The sequence below is a fragment of the Ovis canadensis genome, chromosome 2 (genome assembly GCF_042477335.2).
Source record: "Ovis canadensis isolate MfBH-ARS-UI-01 breed Bighorn chromosome 2, ARS-UI_OviCan_v2, whole genome shotgun sequence".
In the NCBI taxonomy this organism is placed as follows: Eukaryota; Metazoa; Chordata; class Mammalia; order Artiodactyla; family Bovidae; genus Ovis; species Ovis canadensis.
Window position 1 is genome coordinate 232,149,105 of NC_091246.1, and position 19,485 is coordinate 232,168,589.

General features: G+C 42.5%; 1 protein-coding gene and 1 long non-coding RNA gene across 3 annotated transcripts in view; one reads left to right on the forward strand and one right to left on the reverse strand.

Moving 5' to 3' along the window:
- The window catches only part of CUL3 (cullin 3), a 105,340-nt gene extending 103,952 nt beyond the window's left edge, over positions 1-1,388 (reverse strand). The window contains exon 1 of one of the 2 annotated variants that reach the window (XM_069574675.1): positions 708-1,388. In XM_069574675.1, the coding sequence (XP_069430776.1) occupies positions 708-773 (66 nt within the window). In that variant the 5' untranslated portion in view covers positions 774-1,388. The remainder of the gene's footprint in view (positions 1-707) is intronic. The other variant, XM_069574676.1, reaches the window with a different exon arrangement.
- Positions 33-7,118, forward strand: LOC138432937 (uncharacterized). The gene is made up of 2 exons (XR_011254053.1): positions 33-149; positions 6,933-7,118. It is a non-coding gene; the product is annotated as an uncharacterized lncRNA (long non-coding RNA).
- The last annotated feature ends 12,367 nt before the right edge of the window (positions 7,119-19,485 follow it).

The following is a 19,485-nucleotide window of genomic DNA, read 5'->3' on the forward strand; positions in this document are numbered from 1 at the left end:
TACTTCCCCTTGAGTGGCTAGGCCATTCCTGCACAGGAGAGTTTGTAAAGTGCATTGGAAGGTTGCGGATGAAAGATTCTGTAAACACACCGACGTTGTTAGTGTATTACTACAGAGCATTACGCGGAACGTCTGTCACCGCGTAGAGGGTAGGTGGACGGCGGAGCCCTTCCTGGGGAGGGGAAGATCGGGAGAGGTCCGTCCCCGGCATCTTTTAGCAGGCCATCCTTTAGGCATGGTGATTTTTTTTCAACTGCTGCGAAACCTCACGTGAAAAGTTACACACACGCCCCACACCAGGAGGACGTAGACGATCCCCGTCCCTGCAGGGCTGGGAGTCCCGGGGACCGAGCAGAAGCGGGGTGCTAGGGGTTGGGCCTACACCCCAGGAGCGCGGCGAGGTGCCGGGACCGGCCGAGGGGCCCCGGCCGCAGCCGACGCCCGCGGGGCGACCGGAGGCGCAGCTCCTGGGCGGGGGCGCGGCGCCGGCCTCGGACGCCGGGGGCGCGGGGAACGGCCCCGGAGGGCGGCCGCGCCGGGGCCCCGCGCCGCCCCGTTGCCGGGAAGGCTCGCGCCCCGCGGCCAGCGGCGTGGGGGATGGGAGGCCGGGCCTGCGGCCTGTTGGGGGGGAGTTCAGCCCGGGCCTCGCGTGCGGCTGTCGGCCGGGCCCCCCGACCCGGGGTCCCAGGCGCCGAGAAGAGACTCACCGGAAAGGCCCGGATCCGCATCTTGGTGTCCTTCCGGCTGCCCGTGCCTTTGCTCAGATTCGACATGGTGCTCGTCCCCTCCCCGGCGGCGGCTTCAGGTCGCACTCCGAGGCGCCGGTGTCACATTTAAGGCGGGCGGGCAGGCGAGGGGCGACGCTGGGGGCGGCGGCGGCGGCGCGGCCCCCGGGCTGGGCTGGGGAGCTGGCCGGCCCCTGGGCGGCCGCGGCGGGGGCAGCGGCGGCTCGGTCTCCGGCGGCTCGGGCTCGGCTGGGGGACTGCGCTGGCGCGGCGGCTCCGCTGGGTCCCCCTCACGCCCGGCTCGGCTCCCTTTATCGCGCTCCTCCGCGATGGCGGCGGCGGCGGCGACGGACAAACATCTCACTGCGCAGGCCGAACGTCCTCCTCCTCCTCCTTCTCCTCCTCCGCCTCAGCGAGACGAGATCCGGCCCAGAGGGTGGAGGGGGGAGGAGGGAGGGAGGAGAGCCGGAGAGTGGAGAGATTGGGGGGAGGGGGGGAGGACAGGAGGGGGAGGCGGGCGGCCGCGGCAGGAGGAGGGGGACGCTCAAATCTCGCGAGAAGAGGGCGAGCGCGCTTTCCCGGGTGGGGCGGGGCGAAGCCTGCGAGCGGGAGGGGGCAACGGGAGAGGAGGAAGGGAACGGGGATTTGGGAAGGTGGGCCAGCGGGGCGGAGAGGTAGGAAAGGGGCGGGACTGAGGCGGGAGGAGTGAGCTGACTTTTTGAAAGAGGAGCGTTGGAGACCGGATCCTGGGTGAGGGGGCTGCTGATTGGTGGAGCGCCGGGCTAGGGGGCGGGGTCTTGTTCACGTGGACGGAGTGGGCAGGGGAAGTTCCGAGAGCCGGAGCCGGACTGTAGTAGGCAGTGCTCGGCTCCGCCTGGCTGGGCTGGGCTAGAGCGAGAGGAGGGTAGTCTCGGGGTGGAGCGTAGGGTGCTAGGTGGAGAACCACGTCCTGAAACTGGTTCCTGTGTTTTTCTAGGGCAGGTGGACTAGGGATGGATACTTGACCAGAAGCCAGAAAGTTGAAAGAAGAGTTTGTGCAGGAGTTATTAATATATGCAGTGTCAGAAAGTAGAGTCCTGTGTGCCTAACAAGGTATTCGGATTGGATGTGCACACTCCAGCTGTCAAGATTGAGGGGTGGAAATCCATAAAATTTCCTTAAACTGATTCACTATTGTCTGAGAGACCTAGAACTTACTAGTATTAAAATTTGTGTTTCGTTGCCTTTGAAATAACAACTCCCTTAACTCAGTGCAATATTTTGGTAAATGGTGTTAAATAGAAAATAGAATAATGGAAACCTAACCTTAACCTGCCAAGTCATTTTAAGAGTATGATACATTTTGAAAGCCAAAATTTTTGTCTTTCTTTTCAGTCTGCTGATAATTTGGGGGAATAAAAGTTTGGCATTGCATTCAAAAAGTCTAGTTTGATTCATCAGTTTTGCTTTTCATTATGAATTTTACACCCTAATTTACCTCTTTGTATTGTTATAGTTGGATTTCTGACTGCAGAGGAATATGTGAGTTCCCACTAAAGTTTGTGATATCATTTTTAAGTAAGAACCTATTGTTGGAATGAATATTAATAGAATGTTAATACTTTTAAATTTTATTCTTAATGCCTTCTTTTAAGCTGAAGTGTAATTCTTTTTAAATATTTGGAAGCTGGGGGGTTTTATTTTCTATTTTTTGATAAATGAACTGGAATATACCTTTTTGATTTGTTCACTGTAAGGTTGGATTTTCCCTAAATTAACTTAATCCTGATAACTAGATTCACCAGTGTTGTGCTTTCACCCCTTACTTGGTTGAAATGCCCTACTCAAAACATTTTCTTGTTTTGTTTTCTGGTATTTGCTAATAAAACAGAGCTTAAGAAACAAGGATGTTGCTTGAAGCAATATCTGTGTAAATACTGAAGCTAAAAATAGGTCAAGAATTTTGCTGATAAGCTAACAATGGGAGGGACTCTGATTTAAATGTAAGTTACTATGAGTCTTGGATAGGAGTTTATAATCTGTGTGCTGATTGAACCTTCATTTCCATAATTGTTAGACTATATTAACAACCAATGTTTTTGTATTGGTTGCAGTGTCACATGGCTCAGTTTCTTTGTGATGTAAGAAGACTGCTCTGTCCAAGGGATTCTCCAGGTGAAAATACTGGAGTAGGTTGCCATGCCCTCCTCCAGGGGATCTTCCTGACCCAGGGATCAAACCCACTTCTCCTGCACTGTAGGATTCTTTTTGCACTGAACCATCTGGGAAGCCCTTCTACTCTTTTACTGGATGTATTTTGTGTCTTTGGGGGCAAGGGCTAGGCTGTTTGTCTAGAGTTCCTTATCTGTGAAATGGAGATAAAAAACAATGTTTCTTCCTTGGGCTACTCAAATTTAGATGATAAATACATTTTTTAAAACCCTGAAAGCAGTGCTCAGCACAGAGTAGTCACTCAAAACCTGTTGGCTGCTACTGTCTTTGGTAATTAAGGCCCAGCTTATACTGTCTTCCTTTATTCAATATGTAGGTTTCTTTAAGAATGCTGTATGTTTTTACAAAATGAACCTTACTTGGATTTCAGAAACCAATGAAGTAGTTTTTTAAAACACTAGAGAACCAGTGTAGGGTTGACAAGTGTATTTGGCAAGTAAGAGCATTAAAGGACTTCCGAGGTGGCTCAGTGGTAAAATAAATCCCCCTGCCAATGCAGGAATCACAGGAGATGCCACTTTTATCCATGGGCTGGGAAAATCCTCCAGAGAAGGAAGTGGCAACCCACTTCAGTATTCTTGCCCAGGAAATCCCAAGGACAGAGGAGCCTGGCGGGCTACAATCCATCATGTCACAAAAGAGTTGTGCACGACTTAGCCAGTAAAATAGCAACAACAAAAGAGCATTAAAAGAAAATAAATAACCGGGAGTATAGACTAGCTTCATTATTTTATTTTGCTTTTTAAAGTATTTTAACCACAGAAATGGAGGAAGGTCAGTTTCTGAATGAAGTTTGTTCTTTAGAACAATTCATTGAGGTGATTTTTCTTCTTTCAGTGTGAACCTGAGAAAACACCAGCGTGAACACCACACTAAAAGCCAGCATTTAGGAAGCCCCCCCTGCATTAAAGCATATATCCATGTAATTGTGAAGCGTATAATCTCCTTTTGCTTTGTGAACTCAGATTTTCATATTATGGTTTTACTGAAGCAAAATTTAGCTGCATTTAAAAGAATCACTCTCTACTGTCTTCCTTTAGGTTGTTAACCACAAAAACCCAGAAAAATTCTTAAAAATGAATTTGTCTGCCACTGCCATAAAAAATTCTACTGCTCATTTATTTAAAAGATATTTATTTAATGGCTGCCATATATCGAGAGGTAAGGTAAATAAAACAGATGAGACCTACCATCACATAATATATAGCCCTTCCTCCCTCCCCCAAACTTGGAAACGACAGGTCCATACTGGATTTGGCAATAACTTTTTGATACACTGTAGTCCAGAAATCAGAACTTTTCCTTCATAGAAAATCAACATCCTCAAAATGCCTATGAAATACCCTCTAAAGCAGCAGTAGGCCATTCTCCTAGTCCAGTCGTGTTCCCTGACCTGCAAATGGCAAATGAACTCTCAGGATATTCCTTTTTCTGTCAACTGCCGCCTGATCCAGCAGAGAAAGGAGCGCGGGACTAGGAACCAACTAGATGTTACATGCCTGCCAGTTGGTATTCCCACTTATGCTGACCGTGTCCTGACACAGGAGAATTGTGGCCCCATTTCCATTTATTTGCAGGGAGCACGTGCAGTCAGAGAAGGCAGGAGGCTGAGTGGACCAGCCTCTTTTCTATATCCTAGTCTAGAGATGGGCAGTACAGACTGTGAGAAGCCAGTGAAAGGCAATAGCTTCTTCTTGGCCATGGATTTCCAGGTATCCAGGATACCAAGCCACATTAATCACTGCATCATACCTAGTGATTTGATTCTGCAGATATTGCTTATTAAAACAGCTGACAGCCTACCAATTTATTTGGAAAGATCTGCTCATTGGCTTTAAGCAGCAAAGGCTGTGTTAGGGAAAGATGCACATTCTTCAGATTGGAAGGGAAAGATCTGTAGATATTATCACGCCCTTGAAAAGAAGGGCTCGGTCTCCTTTCTTCCTTGTCTCCACCAGGCAACTAGTATTATAGGCCATTAAATTTGTACATGTTTAGAGCAGTAGCATTCATATTTGCTTTATAAGATAACATGTTATAGGAGTATTGGATTGACAACATAATCACAGACATAAAAACTGTAGATCTTTTCTACTTTTTACTGTTTTTTTATATGTATATCATCTACACAAAAGCATGTAAGACCTATGAGCATAGGAAACAAGTTACATCTTGAATTAAAATCTTAAATGCCCATTGTATCATAAAAAGCACATCTCCATTTTTTATCACATGTCATGCTAAACAAAATCATCTCACTGGCAGCTCTGGAAATCTTCTAGTTGGCCTGGACAGTGTTCTGTTTACTCCACATTTATCCAGTAAATTAATATTTTGAAAATAAAAATGTCTATATATACAACCGACAAACCTAATTTAACAGAATACATATTCTCAATTAAAAATTATAGGCATCGTGTTGATGTAATTTTATTTTGAAGACAAATAATTTCCTCTTACTGATAACAGTAACTATATCAAGAAACCTCTGGGGGACAATTATGGATATGTATTGCTCTTTCTTTCATGATGAGTAAAATGCATGTTGAAATTTATAACTGTTCAGCTCTGTCTTTGTGAAGTAAGTTAATTTTGAAGATGAGATAAAATGCAGTTCCAAAGGACTATAAATGTAAATAGTCTAAATTTTGTGCTAGACTTAGTAATTGTGTGAACTATAACTACAACAGTCAACAAATAGAATAGTATTATCTTTCAATTTCTTCAATAAGCTGTTTGTTTTGAGTCCACAGTAAACCTATATTCTTTATTGTTACATTTTCAATAATGCTGATAGAGATGAAGAATTACCTTTAAGAAACTTACAGATTATTGTTTTAAATTGTTGGGGCCGATTTCTAGCCCCAAGTTGATATAATCAATTAATTCCCACCAATAAGTTCAAGAACCTCCTGGTTCTTGAATGGCTGGTTTTTGGGCAGACAATCCACTGAATGGATGGTTCTAAGAAACAGACAATGTGGACACCCTGTTAAGATGAAACAGTCAACTTTATATCTCACCCAGGTTAAAACCTTGTAAAGATTTTTCATGTGTAAGAACTTTAGATATTGTCCTTCCCTGCTGAGGGACTTTGTTAAGAAGTGCCTGCCTCTGCATGAACCTTCATTTTTTGGGAAAAGTTGCTTTAGATGCTTGTATTGTTAAGGAAGTTTCACGCTATTTTATTAATTTTTATAGTTATGTTTGTCCTTGTTTGGGGGGTGGTACTTCCTATTAGCATCTCCTGATTTCTTGTTTTAAAGGATTCAACTGTTGGGTGTGGTCTTGGTGGGTAGTGGTGTCCATTTCCTATCGCAATAGCCAAAGGGGCCTCATGCCCACTTTCCACTGCCCAGCTCAACATGGGGATGTATTATGTAGACTCAGGCGGGCGGGCCTTCTCCTTGAGGTGGCGGCTGAAGGACACAGGGACACTTGGTAGGCATACAGGCAGTGGCAGTGGGTGGCCTAGGCGCCTCCCACTGGATGTCTTCAGTGTCATTTCTGCTCTTCAGCTTTCCAGAGATCCCTGGGTTCCTGCTTGTTCTCCAACCCTGGTCTTCCACCTCCCTGCCTTTCTGTGACTCCTAACATGCTTTCCCCAATTTCCATTTTCACTTAAAATAGTCAAAGTTTGTTTCCACTGTGTATCAGTCAGGGTCCTGGCAAGAAACAGATGGCTTGCTCATACAGGGAACTTGAGGCGAGTTTAATTCAGGGACTATTTACAGAAGTGTAGGCAGAGTTAGGGAGTGACCACGGGATGATGAAGCATCTCAAGACTAACAACAGAAGGGAGATTTGCATCCCTTCCAGACTAAAAGGGCTACGAGAAGTAGCCACCAGAACCTGGAGGCAGAATTCTCTCTGAAGCTTTGGAACAGGGCTGTCTGAGAAGCTGAGACCTTAGGAGAGGACCCAAGCTGCCGGCTCAATAGGTAGGCAGACAGGGGAGAAAATACCCCAGCCTTACTCTTCTTCTCCTTCCTCTAGACTTCTGGCTGGTAACCTCCCATTGGATGAAGCTAACTGGAAGCCAGAAGGCAAGGAAGCCATGAATGGAGCCCATAAAGGTCAGCCTTCCTGAACACAGAGCAGAATGGAGAAGGGAACAGGGAATATCTGTGTAGAGTTCTTATAAGACTTAACTGATAAAAATAAAATACACATTTTTTTAAACCCTTTGTAGTTGTAAAGTCTGTGCACAATAAGGAGATGCGTCGCTGAGGAGGTCAATAGAACTTATATCCAAAGCAGGTGTGCTTGCAAGGGCTGTCATTACCTGAAGGAAGGAAACCTATTTCCTTGATCAGAAGTGCCAATTGCCCTCTAAACTATGCAGCTGTGAGTCTGTGTTTCCCTCGGTGGCGGGCAGGGCCCTTTTCTAATTTGTATTAAAACTATCATATAGGGTTTCCCTGGTGCCTCGGTGGTATAGAATCCCAGGAGATGCAGATTTGATTCCTGGTCCGGGAAGATCCCACGTGCCACAGAGGAACTAAGTCCGTGTGCCACAACTATTGAACTTGTGCTCTAGAGCCTGGGAGCCACGACTCAGTGAGCCCTAGAGCCTGTGCTCTGAAACAAGAGGAGCCACCACAGTGAGAAGCCCACGCAGCACAACTAAATAAAATTATTTTGAAAACCTATCATGTAGACAAACAGTGATTGCATTACCCATACACTAAAATTTTAAACTATGAAAGAATATAGTACCATGGTTAAGCATGCCCGCACTAGAATCAGACCACCTGGATTCTAAACCAAATTCTGCAATGTATCAATTTTTGTTGTTGTTCAGTCACCTAGTTGTGTCTGACTCTTCGAGACCCCATGGACTGCCGCACGCCAGGCTTCTATGTCCCTCACCATCTCCTGGAGTGTGCCCAAGTTCATGACCGTTGTATCAGTAAATGTACCATTTATTTTCATCAGTGAAATTAGGTTAATAATAATACCAGCTTCTCAAGGCTAACATGAGGATTAAGAGAAACAATGGAGGTAAAGTATTTGGCACAACACCGACATGCAGTTTGAACTCAAAGAACACGAACAACTGTTCCATGGTTGATTTCTTACCCTGTGTTTTGACTTTCATTCCTGCAGCCACCATCATATCCTGTTTGCTTGATCTCTTCCCAGGTGGCAGAAGTATACCATCACCACTTACACAGTAGCCTTTCTGTCATCTGTATCTGGTATCTATACTACCATCATCTTCTCAATCATATCACTTTCCAATCAGCTTTCATTTTCCCTGCAGCTTTCACTTCTCTAGGCCTATTTCCTAGCTGTCTCTTACCTATAAAACTTGCTCCCAAGGTCTCTGTCTTCCCAGGGAGACCCAGGAGCAGCAAGTCTTCTAAAACAACTGAAAAGGAGAAACGATGATGGGAATTTTGCTTTGACTTTCCAGCCGTGTCAAAATCTTCACTAACTTTTATGCTATTAGGATATCCTTTCTGTAGTTTAAGATTTGACTTTACCGCAATTCTAGGATTAAAATTGTAAATCTACTGTACTTATTTTAAGGGCCAGCAATGGACTTAAAAAAATAAAAAATAAACACGCAAAGCAATGTAACCCAACTGTCCCTTGTCATGATCTGTCTTACGCTGTGTTCTTACCTTCCAAAGCATATAAAGCATAAACCGTGGATATATAAATTACACGTGGTGCAGTTCATCCTCATGTGCACTTCCGCTTTTCTCTCTCCACTGCCATGTCACTTTTGTTGTGCACAAGAGAGCAGCAAGGTTCAAACTGACATCATGACAACTGAAAAATTATGTCTCATGTCAGTGTTAAGTACATGACAAATTAAATCCATCCTTAAGCTTTCTGTGTTCTCATCACTTTTCACCTTTATTATACTTCAGCACATGTTTTTAAATTTTCATTTAACCCTAATACTTGCCAATAATATTAACAGAATGCAAATTTAAAAGGCGTGCATGCTTAGTCGCTCAGTCGTGTCCAACTCTGCAACTGTGAGTACTGTAGCCTACCAGGCTCCTCTATCCATGGGATTTCCCAGGTAAGAATACTAGAGTGGGTTGCTATTTCCCTCTCCAGGGGATCTTCCCAGCACAGGACTCAAACCCATATCACCTGCATTGGCAGGAGGATTCTTTACTACCGAGCCACCTGGGAAGCCTCAGTTTAAAAGGAGTGGATAGCAACCTCCCCTTGACACTCTTGTATTGATTTAATCTCAGATAACAACTTAGTCCTTAAGGTTTTGATTGAAAGTATGACGCTATATTAAAATCTAAAGTATTTTTATATCTATTGATAAGTAGGCAGTTCTTTCCATAATTGTATCCAAACTTTTAGAAGTAATAGAAATGGTCCACAAGACTCATTTGATCAACTCATTCACCAACAGTTTTTGGTGCATTTACACATCTACCATTTGAACTAATGTGGTAACAAGTGACCATGGGTAGGAATGGAGAAGGATTATGAACGAACTGATTATGAGAAACATCATTTTTTAAAACAAGCGAACACACTCTCCTTTATATAAATACCTGGCATATGGTCTGAACTCAAAGAACATTAGCAGTTATCAAGTGGTTATACCAAAGCCACAGAACAATTATGGTTGTCCATAAAAATAGTACACTTGAGGAGTTCCCTGGTGGTGAAGTGGATAAGAATCTGCCTATCAATGCGGGCGACACAGGTTTAATCACTGGTCCAGGAAGAGTTCACTTGCCGTGAAGCAACTAAGCCCATGTGTCAACTGCTGAGCCCATAAGCCACAACTACTGAAGCCTGCATGCTCTATGACCCATGAGCCACAACTAATGAGCCCCTGTGCCACTCGACTGAATCCCATGTGCCTAGAGCCTGTGCTCTGCAATAAGAGGAGCTGCAGCGGTGAGGAGCCCACACACCAAAGCTAGAGAAAGCCTGCAGGCAACAGCAAAACCCAGCACAGCCAAACACAAACAAATAATATATACAATTTTAAAAAGTAGCGTATCTGAATCAGCCAAATTAATTTTGTTGCAAGTAAGAGAAAACTCAACTCAGACAGGCATATGCGACAATCAAATCTGCTGTCTCACGTAGCAAGTCCAAAGTTAGTGTGGGTTCTAGGTATGGTACATCAAGGCTCCAGCCCAGCCTTGTGACAATCTTCCCAGCCCTGGTCTTGGACTGATGGAGAGGTAGCTGCAGTCACCTCTGTATCTGTGTGTGTGTCTGTATCACTTATAGACACAACAAAGTCAACAATGCAGGAAGGAGAGAATTGTCTCTCTGTGTAATGAGCCAGAAAGCTGTTCCCAGAAGCAGGAGACTCTCTTGTGGCTCATTGGCCAAGACTAGATTACAAGTATATTTTAACCCACTCAGTAGCAAGGAGAGTGACCTTAGTTTATGCTAATCATTGGGGTAAAATGGATTTTCGGAGTCAACTATGAGTACAGAACACATTTATTTATCTGTGAAGAGAGTCTACATGGAGATTAAGGAAAGGGAAGTGTGTGTGTGTGTGTGTGTGTGTGTGTGTGTGTGTGAATAAAGGGGCATGATCTCAGGCCTCAAACCAGAATGAAATGAAAGGATAGCTCTCAAACACAGAAAAGGAAATCAAAGAGAAGTGTATCACTGCCAGGAATCCACAGAAAGATGTAGCTTGTTTCAAAAAGATGCCACGGGCGTGCACATGTACGCAGACGCTTGCACACTTCTCTCAGGGGTCACAGGCTTCTCTTTCAGAGGTACTGAAGAAACCTTATTCTCTGTTTGGGATCTATAGATCAGGACCACCACAGGCCAATGTGCACAAGGTGGGTGCCCATACAAAGCAACACGACAGGTGATGAAGAGGCCTCTCCACCCTTCAAAATGCTCCCCTCAAAAACAAAGGAAATGAAATGCACAAAAACACAGAGAAATCAAACCAGCCATCCGCTTAGATGGACAAGAAAGCTAGCTAGCCATGAAATATCGAAAGAGCTTCTGTGCTGTCTCTCCAAGCCCCCGTGGCTCCCCATTCTCAGCCCAAAGACATCAGTTCCACTACTGGATAAAGCATGCTTAAAGTTTTTTCAAAAGTAATGCTTTTTCTGGATTCCACATATATGCGTTAATATATTTGTTTTTCTCTTTCTGACCTGCTTCATTCTGTATGACAGACACTAGGTCCATCCATGTCTCTACAAATAACCCTATTTCATTTCTTTTAGTGGCTGAGTCAATATTCCATTGTATGCATGCACCATGTTTTCTTTGTCCATTCATCTGTTGTTTCCATGTCCTGGCTACTGTAAATAGTGTTGCAATGAACATTATGGAATGTATAAAAATAGTACAGATGAATATATTTCCAAGGCAGGAATGGAGATGCAGACTTAAAGAACGGACATTTGGACACAGGCAGGGAAGGGGAAGGTGGGATGACCTGGGACATTAGGCTTGACATATATTCACCACCATGTATAAAATAGCAAGTGGGAACCTGCTGTAAAGCACAGGAAGTTCAACTTGGCGCCCTGTGATGACCTAGAAGGGTGGGATGGGCTGAGGAGGGAGGGAGGGAATATATGTATACATAGAGCTGATTCACTTCTCTGTACAGCAGAAACTAACACAACATTGAAAGCAATTATATTCCAATAAAAATAAAACACAAAAAAGTAAATGTCTATGGGAAGTAGACTACATTAAGCCACTAACACCTTGGCATTAATTGTTACATCACAGAAACTAAATGTACCTGAAAACAAGCAAATTTCCTAGATGGATAGCATCTTTTAAAAAGGAGATAAAACTGCTCTATCAATTTGCTTAGATTTCCAGTAAGACAAGCATGTCTGTGTAAAACACATGAGAAAAATAATGTGATGATGAAATTCAAACATGTGTCCTACTTAAACCAATATATGAGGAAGAAACCAGGAACTAAGCCTCTCAGGAGAAGCCCGGTGGCCCTCTGGCATCTCTTTCCCTGGCTTGTCTTCCAAGGGGAATCCTGGGATTGTGTTCTTTACCCCACCTCCGGCTTATTGGTGAGAGATTGGCTCCTCTCCACATTACAATGGAAATTAAGATTCCCAAGAATCAAGTATGACTTTGGGATCATTTTAGACCCTCCTAAGGGAGTGAGTGGGCTTTCCTGGCGGCTCAGTGGTAAGGAATCTGCCTGCCAATGCAGGAGACATGGGTACAATCCCTGGGTTGGAAAGATCCCTTGGAGAAGGAAATGGCAACCCACAATAGTATTCTTATGTGGTGGTAGAGGTAAAGAACCCACCTGCCAATGCAGGAGCCTCAAGAGATGAGGGTTCAATTCCTAGGTCAGGAAGATACCTTGAAGTAGGAAATGGCAGTCCACTCCAGTCTTCTTGCCTGGGAAATCCCATGGACAGAGGAACCTGGCAGGCTACAGTCTATGGGATTGCAAAAGAGTCAGGCATGACTTAGCAACTAAACAACAACAAGGGAATGAATAGGAATGTGAGAACTTTGTATTGGGATATTTAGCTCAGAAATGTTTGTACTTCATTGATGTTAAAAGGTTTTTTAATCATTCTGGAGCCCTTCTGGCTCTTGATCCTGTCTTTACTATTTGAGAGCAAAGGTGTGTGTCCCCCAGAGATGTAAAGAGATGGTGTAACAAGGAAGCTTTCCTTTGGGAATAGAAGTTCGTACTTTATGTTTAGGTCAGATTGATTCTTGATCTATTGTTTAGTTTGCTTGATTCACTAACTTCCTAAGAGTAAGACACTATCTAACCTTTAGAAATTGTGAATCACTATATTGTACACCTGTAACATACAATATTGTACATCAATTATACTTCAATAATAAATACATTTAAAAAATATCTAAAGTATAAGTTCTGGACGTTCTTATTTAGATTGCAAAGGAGGGAAGCTTACCGTTGATTGAACATCTGCTACATGTCTTTCATGCCTCAGTTTTGCTCACTTCTCTTGAAAGCAACCCTGTGCAATTCAGTTTTACTAGGATAAAACAATGAAGAGCTTTGGGTTCAAGTCCAGGTACTGCACTCAAGCTGAACGACCTGGGCTCTCCTACAGAAGAAGATAGTAACAACACCTACTTCGTGAGATTGCTGTAAATATTAAATCAGTTAAGGAATCTTCAACACTCTTAGTTCAAATTTAGACCATGTGAATAATAAGAACTTAATAGAAATCTGCTCTTATTTTATTGTTTTTCTTATTTTACCTATCAGAAAGTCATATCTCAAAGAGATTAAGTAACTTGTCATATCTGAAAGAGGTTATTTGCCTAAGGTCACTGCATTAATAAATCATGAGAGAGGGATTCAAACACTTTTTTCTAATTTCAGGTTGATCCATTTCTAGAGTCTGCATCTTTCACAAATAGTTAATATTCTTGCTGAATCATCTATTTCACTGCTCTACTCCACACAGGATAATAGGATTAAGCTCCCTAAAACTTGGAGAGTGGAATTTTTTTGTTTGTGTCTTCCTTAGTGATCTGTACTTAAGGGCCCTAAGTGGATGTTGCCAAATGCTGAATGATGGAGAGTCCTTGCCTAAGACCCTGACAACCTACAATTGACCTCCTGTATCCAAGGGTTCTGCATCCAGGGATTCAGCCAATTAAAGGAACGAAATAATTTGGGGAAAAAAATTCCACCAAGTTCCAAAAAGCTAAACTTCGCCACACATTGCAATTAGTTTTGCACTGTATTAGGTATCATAAGTGATCTAGAGGTGATCTGATGTACACAGGAGGATGTACATAGGTTATATGCAAATACTTCACCACTTTACAGAAGGGACTTGAGCATCCATGGTGGTCCTGGAGCTTAATCCCCTTTGAATGCTGAGAGATAACTGTATTTTGTTGCCATTCTCAGTGATGACCTGAAAATGTAATAAGATTGCTGTGATCTTTACTCACAAAGACCATCTCTATGTCTTTTAAGACATAACTTGGCTAGGAAAAATTAAGTTTTGCTGAGTATGTTCTTCACATGGTAGAGAAACAGAGATTTTGAAGGGAAATTCATTTCTTTAGCTCACCAGAATGTATAGATAGATATGTGAGACAGTGCCAACTGTGATTATGTGTTGCTTTTTTTCAATAATAGTACTGGAATGTTTTTGTTTTTGGTTTCTGTCCAGGGCTTACTTTCCACATCAAATATATTATGAGAGGGAGTAGGTGTGAATTATAAAATATGCTGAACAGGCACATGTTAGAGGACAATTTTGTTGAAATCTTTTTTCTTGGAGCACACCCAAAAAGACTAAGATTGCCAAAACCCTTCCTTTGGTAGGGGATCTCATCAGTCATTATCCACATTGTCCCCTTAGTGTTACACGTGCGAACTATTGAGTTTAAGTGCTTTGACATGGTAGAATCAAACAAAAGCTGGAGAACCAGAACATGACCCTTGTCATCATGCTGATTTTATTGACTTGCAATATTCATTCTCTTTTCTATTTTTTGAGGTTTTATTACATATTTATAGGTTTATTTCCTTTTCTTCTTTCTAAAAATCAAGATATAATTGACATGGTAACATTCTATTTCTTTCTGGTGTCCAATATGATGATTACTGTGAAATGATCACCTCAGTACATAGTTACAAATTGACAATTTTTTTTTTTGTGGTAGAACTTCTTTATATTTTAACTTACAAATGGATATACCAGATAGATTTGGATTTATGACACAAGATCGAACTGAAAATGCTCAAATCAAACAATCATCAAAGAGAACCTTGATATAGTTCAGCTGACCTATCAGACAAGCTTGCTATTTGATACCAGGATTTTGAAGGCATTTCAATGCATTATATTATGGGTTATTGCAAATATAATTGGTGATTTAACTTGAGTATTTAAGTCACCACAAAAGAGTTGATTTGAAATATTTAAATCACCCTGGAATATAAGAAAAAATGCATAGTTTCCTTATATGTAAAGTTTTACCCCAAGTGGGAAAAAAAGACTCCCAGACAAAGTCTGGATTCTATTTAACAATAAGCAGGCTGATATTTTTTGGGAGAGAAGTGTACTGATGTTTTCCATAGAATATGAACTGCATTAGAAAAGAAGCCTTGCTGGATGGATACAGGAGTAAGTGGACAGATACGTGATAATATATACATATCCTTGATAATCATGGCAACCCACTCCAGTATTTTTGCCTAGAGAATCCCCATGCACAGAGAAGCCTGACGGGCTACAGTCCATGAGGTCACAAAGAGTTGGACATGACTGAGCAACTAAGCACAGCACAGGGAAATGTTAATTGTACTATCCAGGCCATGGGTGGATAGGTATTCACAGCATATTTCTTTCAACCTTAGGTAGATTTAAAATTTTTCAATAAAATGTTAGAAATAATATGAATGTGTGGATTAGATTACTTATTTTGTTGTTCAGTTGCTAAGTCGTGTCCGACTCTGCGACCCTGTAGACTGCAGCACACCAATCTCCCTGGTCTATTGCTGCCTCCGAAACTTGCTCAAATTCATGTCCATTGAGTCAGTGATGCTATCTAACCATCTCATCCTCTGCTGCCTCCTTCTCCTTTTTCCTTCAATCATTCCCAGCATCAGGATCTTTTTCAACGAGTCGGTGCTCTGCATCAGGTGGCCAAAGTATTGGAGCTCCAGCTTTAGCATCAGTCCATCCAATGAATATTCAGGACTGATTTCCCTTAGGATTGACTGGTTTGAGCTCCTTGCAGTCCAAGGGACTCTCGAGTCTTCTTCAGCACCATAGCTCAAAAGCATCAATTCTCCCACACTCAGCCTTCTTTATGGTCCAACTCTCACATCTATACGTGACTACTGAAAAAAATTGCTTATAGTCAGATTTAATTGAAGAGTTCAAAAAATGTATGTGTTATAGGAAGTCTCACTGTAAGTGACCTTGATACATGAAAATGTAGAATTAATGGTATTGACTGCAATTTATTGAGTGCTTAGTATGTACAAGTATGAGTGCTTAGTATGTTGTTGTTCTTTAGTTGCTAAATCATGTCTGACTTTTTGCAACCCCATGCACTGTAGCCCACCAGGGTCCTCTGTCCATGAAAATTTCCAGGCAAGAATACTGGAGTGAGTTGCCATTTCGTTCTCCAGTGGATCTTCCAGACCCAGGGATTCTGAACCCATCTCCTGCATTGCAGGTGGATTCTTTACTGCTGAGCCACCAGGGAAGCCCATTTTCTAATTTAATGTAGTACAATTACTATTTGAAGTACATATTATTATCCTTATTTCACAAGTTAGGAAAAGATATAAAAAGGTTACATGACTTGCAGGAAAGTGTATATCCAGTAAGTGGCATAGTTGAGAGGCAAACCACATAAGTCACTGTACTCCAGGAAAGGCAAATCTATTATTATTAAAGTTACTTTATTTGGCTGGGTCAGATCTTAGTTGTGGCTTGTGGGATCTTCATTGCCATGCGTGAGATCTGTTCCCCTGACCAGGGATTGAACCTTGGCCCCCTGCATTGGGAATGTGAAATCTTACCCACTGGACTACCAGGAAAAGGACATTTAAATTAGAGACGTTTAGAGATTAAATTTTCCCGCTCCTTGGTACAAATGACACAAAGGGGAATCCCAGAATTTCTACTCTTTGATCAAGGCTTTTGCCACATAATCTTTCTCAAAGTACAGTTTTTTGGTTTTGGTTTTGGTTACAAAATGGATTCACTATAGGATTCTTTTAAGTAACAGATTTCTATAATGTACTCCAACTATCATACAATACAGCAGAATTTGATCTGTATACTTTTTTCAGGTATTGTATATGTCATAAACAGCAGCACCAAGATGCTATGAACAGTATGTCCAAAAATGTAAATTCCCTTGAAGTTTTGAATGCACTGAAATTGTGCATACTTCTCGGTGGGAGAAACACACAAAATTCTAAAATAAATATGTATTGCATCCATCCATTTGAGTGAAAATGCTATAATTCTGATAATTATGGATTTTTTTCACAGTTTAATTCCAAATCCATGTCGTTGTGGGATTTTTTTTTTAAGCAATGACTGATTTATATAGTGCAAACCACCAAAAGGGGAAAAAAAAAAAATGAATGTAGAAAAGGGAAGTTGAGCATCAAAAGACAAAGAGGGCATATTTATATCCTTTCCTCCACTTGTGTTCCTTCCAGCTTACGTCTTCAATTCTGCCCCCAAAATTCTGCCATGGGGTGTGGCAGCACCGAGGAAATGAAGAGACCCACTAAAGCTTTCAGGTTTTAAGTTCTCAGCAGATGCTCATCTGCTCTAGTGCTGTTGGTCAAATGTTTGGTAGTTTGGGAATAAGAAATCCTGGGTTTAACCTGTGGGCCCACCACTCACTAGAGGATTATAATGAAGCTCTTTATCTTCCGAGTCATTTTTCCATCAGTCATAGACTGATGGAAATAACTACTTTTCTCACAGGATTATTGCCGGCATCGAAGGAAAATGCGTTTATACTTTGAAAAGTGAAAGTGTTAGTCATTCAGTTGTGTCTGACTCTTTTCAATCCCATGAACTGTAGCTCCCCAGGCTCCTTCCTCTGTCCAAGGGATTCTCCAGGTAAGAATACTGGAGTGGCTTGCCATGCCCTCCTCCAGAGGACTTCCCTGACCCAGAGATGGAACCTAGGTCTGCATTGCAGGCAGATTCTTTACCATCTGAGCCACCAGGAAAGCCCGTGTATACCTTGAAAACAAAATGACAAAACCATAAAAACTAAGACCATGCAATGAACAGTTCTTAAACTTTGCCATTTGTTTTTGCCATTTTCTGTAAGGCATAATTATGTTTCCATTGTGTGATGAAACCGGGAACAAACTTTTGTGATTTCAGAACAAAAAAGACAGTTCTTTATGAGTGGCTTGCATAGCTACATACATTTCAAGTGAGACGCTGATTTCCTCTATTATGGACTGTCTTTTCAAAGATTTTGGTATAGTTAACAGCCTTGAAAGACAGAGGTAGTGACTATCTCTGGAGCAAAGAACAGTCCTGTTTATTGTCCTGTATAAAAGGTTTGGGTTTCCTAACCTCAGGGTCCTTTCTCCCATAACCCAATCCGCTGTATGTGTAGTTATCCATCTGGGCCTGTGTGTGTCATCCTGTGGGAAACGGACCTTGGGGAGCAAATGCAGATTTTTTAGCTACTATCACAGCTGTGTATGATAGAGCAGAGCTCTTGTCTCTGACCCAGGAGTTTTGTGTCCTCTGTCAGTCTTCATGAAACTGTTGCTGTTCAGTCACTAACTCATGTCTGACTCTTTGCAACCCCATGGACTGTGGCATGCCAGATTCCTCCGTTTTCCACTGTCTCCTGGAATTTGCTCAAACTCATGTCCATTGAGCCAGAGATGTTATCTAACCATCTCTTCCTCTGCCAACCCCTTCTCCTTTTGCCTTCAGTCTTTCCCAGCAACAGGGTCTTTTCCAACGAGTCAGTTCTTTGCAAAAGGTGGCCAAAGTGTTGGAACTTCATCTTCAGCATCAGTCCTTCCAATGAATATTCAGGGTTGATTTCCTTTAGGATTGACAGGCTTGATCTTTGTTGTCCAAGAGACTCTCAAGAGTCTTCTCCAGCACCACAACTTGAAGGCATCTGTTCTTCTGTGCTCAGTCTTATTTCCCTGGAGAAGAAAATGGCAACCCACTCCAGTATTCTTGCCTGGAAAATCCCATGGACAGAGGAGCCTGGTGGGCTACAGTTCATGGGGTTGCAAAGAACAACTGAGCAACTGAGCACACCAGCCTTCTTTATGGTCCAAATCTCACATATGTATATGACTACTGGAAAAACCATAGCTTTAACTATATGGACCTTTGTCAACGAAGTGATGTCTCTGCTTTTTAATACACTGCCTAGGTTTGTCATAGCTTTCCTTCCAAGGAGCAAGCATCTTTTAATTTCATTATTGCAGTCACTGTCCTCAGTGATTTTGGAGCCCAAGAAAATAAAATCTGTCATTACTTCCACTTTTCCCCCGTCTATTTACTGTGGAGGAGGGCATGACAACCCACTCCAGTGTTCATGGCTGGAGAATCCTGTGAACAGAGGAACCTGGCAGGCTACAGTCCAAAGTGTTGAAAAGAGTCAGACACAACTGAAGCGACTTAGCAACAGCAGCAGATGGGACCAGATGCCATGACCTTAGTTTTTTAAGGTTGAGTTTCAAACCAGCTTTTTCACTCTCCTCTTTCACCCTCATCAAGAGGTTCTTTTGTTCCTCTTCACTTTCTACCATCAGAGTGGTATCATCTGCATTACTGATGTTGTTGATATTTCTCACAGAAATCTTGATTCCAGCTTGGGATTCATCCAGCCTGACATTTTGCATGATGTACTCTGCATAAAAATTGACTAAGCAGGGTGACACTATACAGCCTTGACATATTCCTTTCGCAGTTTTGAACCAGTACATTGTTGCATGTCTGGTTCTAACTGCTGTTTCTTCACTCAGATACGATTTCCTCAGGAGATAGGTAAGATGGTCTGGTACTTCTATCTCTCTTAAGAATTTTGCATAGTTTGTTGAGACCTA